At 35.4% G+C, this 3,089-nt stretch overlaps 1 protein-coding gene across 1 annotated transcript in view; it reads left to right on the forward strand.

The window, feature by feature from the left end:
• The window catches only part of LOC106881063 (cathepsin O), a 19,642-nt gene extending 17,924 nt beyond the window's left edge, over nt 1-1,718 (forward strand). The window contains exon 9 of the mRNA XM_014931275.2: nt 1,059-1,718. Within this exon, the coding sequence (XP_014786761.1) occupies nt 1,059-1,102 (44 nt within the window). The 3' untranslated portion in view covers nt 1,103-1,718. The remainder of the gene's footprint in view (nt 1-1,058) is intronic.
• Nucleotides 1,719-3,089: the final 1,371 nt, after the last annotated feature.

Consider the following 3,089-nt stretch of genomic DNA (forward strand, 5'->3'; position numbering starts at 1 on the left):
ACATAAAAGACACCATTTCGAGCGTGGCCGTTTTCGTGCGGGTGACACGTAAAAGCACCCACTACACTCTCTGAGTGGTTGGCGTTAGGAAGGGCATCCAGCTGTAGAAACTCTGCCAAATCAGATTGGAGCCTGGTGTAGCCATCTGGTTCACCAGTCCTCAGTCAAATCGTCCAATCCATGCTAGCATGGAAAGCGGACGTTAAACGATGATGATGATGACGATGATGATGATGTCTAATAGCTGTGTTTATCGTGAGTTCCATGAAATTGTCATAGTTTTTGTGCCTGTGCTACTTTGAAGTTAGAGCATGTTGTTGTTGTGTTGATAAGAGTAATGTAATTGTAGTGCATTATTTACAGGAACAAGTAGTATAAGGCAGCGATCTGGCAGAATTATTAGCACATTGGACCAAATGCTGAGCGATATTTCTTCTGGTCCTTTATTAAGTTCAAATTCCACTGAGGTTGACTTTGCCTTTCATCCTTTTGCGATCATCATCATCATTACCATTTAACATCCATTTCCTATGCTGGCATGGGTTGGACAGTTTGACAGGAGCTGGCTAGCCAGAAGACTTCATCAGCTTTCAGTGTCTGGTTTTGGCATGGTTCTTATGGCTGGAAGCCCTTCCTGACACCAGACACCCTGGAATGTGGACTGAATGCTTTTTACATGCCACCAGCACTGGCAAGGTCTGTTTTGGCATGGCTTTTATGGCTGGAAGCCTTTTCTAATGCTAACCACCAGTTGAGCGTGGTGGGTTGGTGTAATCAATTAATCCCTTCTCCTAATATTGTTGGCCTTGTACCGAAATCTGAAACCATTATTTATATGAATGTAATGACATTATGTTGATTATTTGAAGTGATGTGGATGTTGCTGCAAGTGTCACTGACCACTTTTTGAAGCAATGCCTTTGCTGTCATGTTTGCCATATTGTTTCTTCGGTCAGGTAGCTTGGGGGGTTTCTTCTTGATAATTTGATCATTTATACTTTTCTTCCCGTAAAAATATATTTTGTTATTACAGATTGTAATTTCCTCTTTTTACGCAGGTTTGGCCCAAGAAATATCAACGCTACAGATCAAAATTGTATGAACCAAAGACAGGAGACCTGTTCCAGGACTAAAGCATATCAGTTACTGTAGTTTGACCAATATTTGGTTCTCACGAAACATAATTTTATATCATAATGATTTAAAAGTATTATCATTATTATTAGTATCATTAATAATAATAATAATAATAATAATAATAATAATGTTAATATAATAATGATTAAACTTTTTTAATATAAACTTAAAATATAAAACGAATAAAAAAAAATCTACTTTTGTAGCTTTGTTAGAAAATCAGACTCCATTTTCTCACAACATATCATTATGAAAACATGAACAGTATGATAGCAATAAAAATATTAAAAAAGAAAAAGATCAGCAACAATATTATAAAAGAAATAACAAATAAATTTTGGTATTAAATGAAGTTACTCAACAGAATGGCAATTATAGCTTTCTTTTGATGCCATGATGCCATGCACCGATATTTTTATGACCAATTTCATGTCTCTTTGCAGTAAAAAATGGCTGTTTTTGTAAATTTCCAATCTTTTTTTTTTTTTGAGTCAGTTTCTCAGAATATTTAATTTTATATAATTATTTAAAAAAATCTCATCAAAGATCAAGTCTTTCTTAAATAAATATTTTAAAATGTGTGTGATGTTTTTGTGTTTTTGTTTTTTGGAGAAAATTTTTAGAATTGTTAGAAACAAAGTATAGCTTAACAGAAATTTAGTAACAAAAAGGTTAAGACAATAAGATGTGATTTGAGGAAGAATGCCTACTACTTTTAGCAGGTCAAGTGACTGTTAGAGACTTTCTTGTTAGCTTCTTCATTTACTCAACACCTGTTAATATGGCTTTGATAAGACTGATACCTCTCCACACATCATAATTCAGTGTCATGTCATCTGTGAATTCCAATGTTCTCCAATCTGACTTCGTTCCTTCTGTTTCTCATGTTTGGTCTGTTAATACTTTATCAGTGTTTCTCCAATCATTGTCCTTTTGCTCCAAGACTTGCCATTCCTATATTGACTTGCTTGGTGATTCTTTACCTGTTATATCAGTGGTTCTCAACCACTTTTTACCTATGGACCCCTTTTGATTACTATTTTACTGTGGTGGACCCCCATAGCCATTGGTGTTTAAAAACTAGTTATATACATACTTCTTTCGAAATTCCTCTTATTGTACACATGTTCACTTGTGTAGGTTTGCAACAACACTCTCTGACAGAACATGTTTCAGTGGCCAGAAACATGCTGAACTATGTAAAGCATTAGAGAAAGAAACTGGCACTGGCCACATTTGGATGGTGCTTTTTACATGCCACTGGCATGAGAACCAGTCAAGCGGACCTGGAATCTGCCACGTTTAGATGGTGCTTTTTATGTGCCACCAGCATGAGAACCAGTCAGACAAAATACCACTAAGCATTTCACCCTGTGTGCTAACATTTCTGCCAGCTCACCGCCTTTGCACATATGCATATTGTGATAGTGACGAAGTTGATAAAAATATTATAGAACAAAACCTTTGGCATTCAAAGACTTACTTTTGATTTTTTAGGTCCTGATTTAAAATGTGTCTGAATTAAATTTACCTTTCATTCTTTAAGTGCTGATAAAATTGGAATCAACCCTTATATTCACATCACATTCTACAAATAATTTAGTGTCTAATTAAGAAGTTAATTATTTAGGGTTCATATAGTTTATAATTAATATTATAATAAATCCTATGATATCATTATTTCCTCTGCCTAAGCGAAGGCGGAGGTGTTGTTTTTAAATATTACCTTGTTTGGAAGTAGGTGAGGGTTGGCGATAGGAAAGGCATCCGGCAGTAGAAAATTCCACCTCAACGAATCCCATCGAACCAATGCAAGCATAGAAAACAAACATTAAGATGACAATGACGACGACGATGTAATGATGATGATGATGAGGAGAAGGAGGAGGATGTGAAAGTAGATATCCTTGCATGTATAACAGTATTCTGTATCCCATAATATCATTGGATAT

The sequence above is a fragment of the Octopus bimaculoides genome, chromosome 13 (genome assembly GCF_001194135.2).
Source record: "Octopus bimaculoides isolate UCB-OBI-ISO-001 chromosome 13, ASM119413v2, whole genome shotgun sequence".
NCBI classification, from domain to species: Eukaryota; Metazoa; Mollusca; class Cephalopoda; order Octopoda; family Octopodidae; genus Octopus; species Octopus bimaculoides.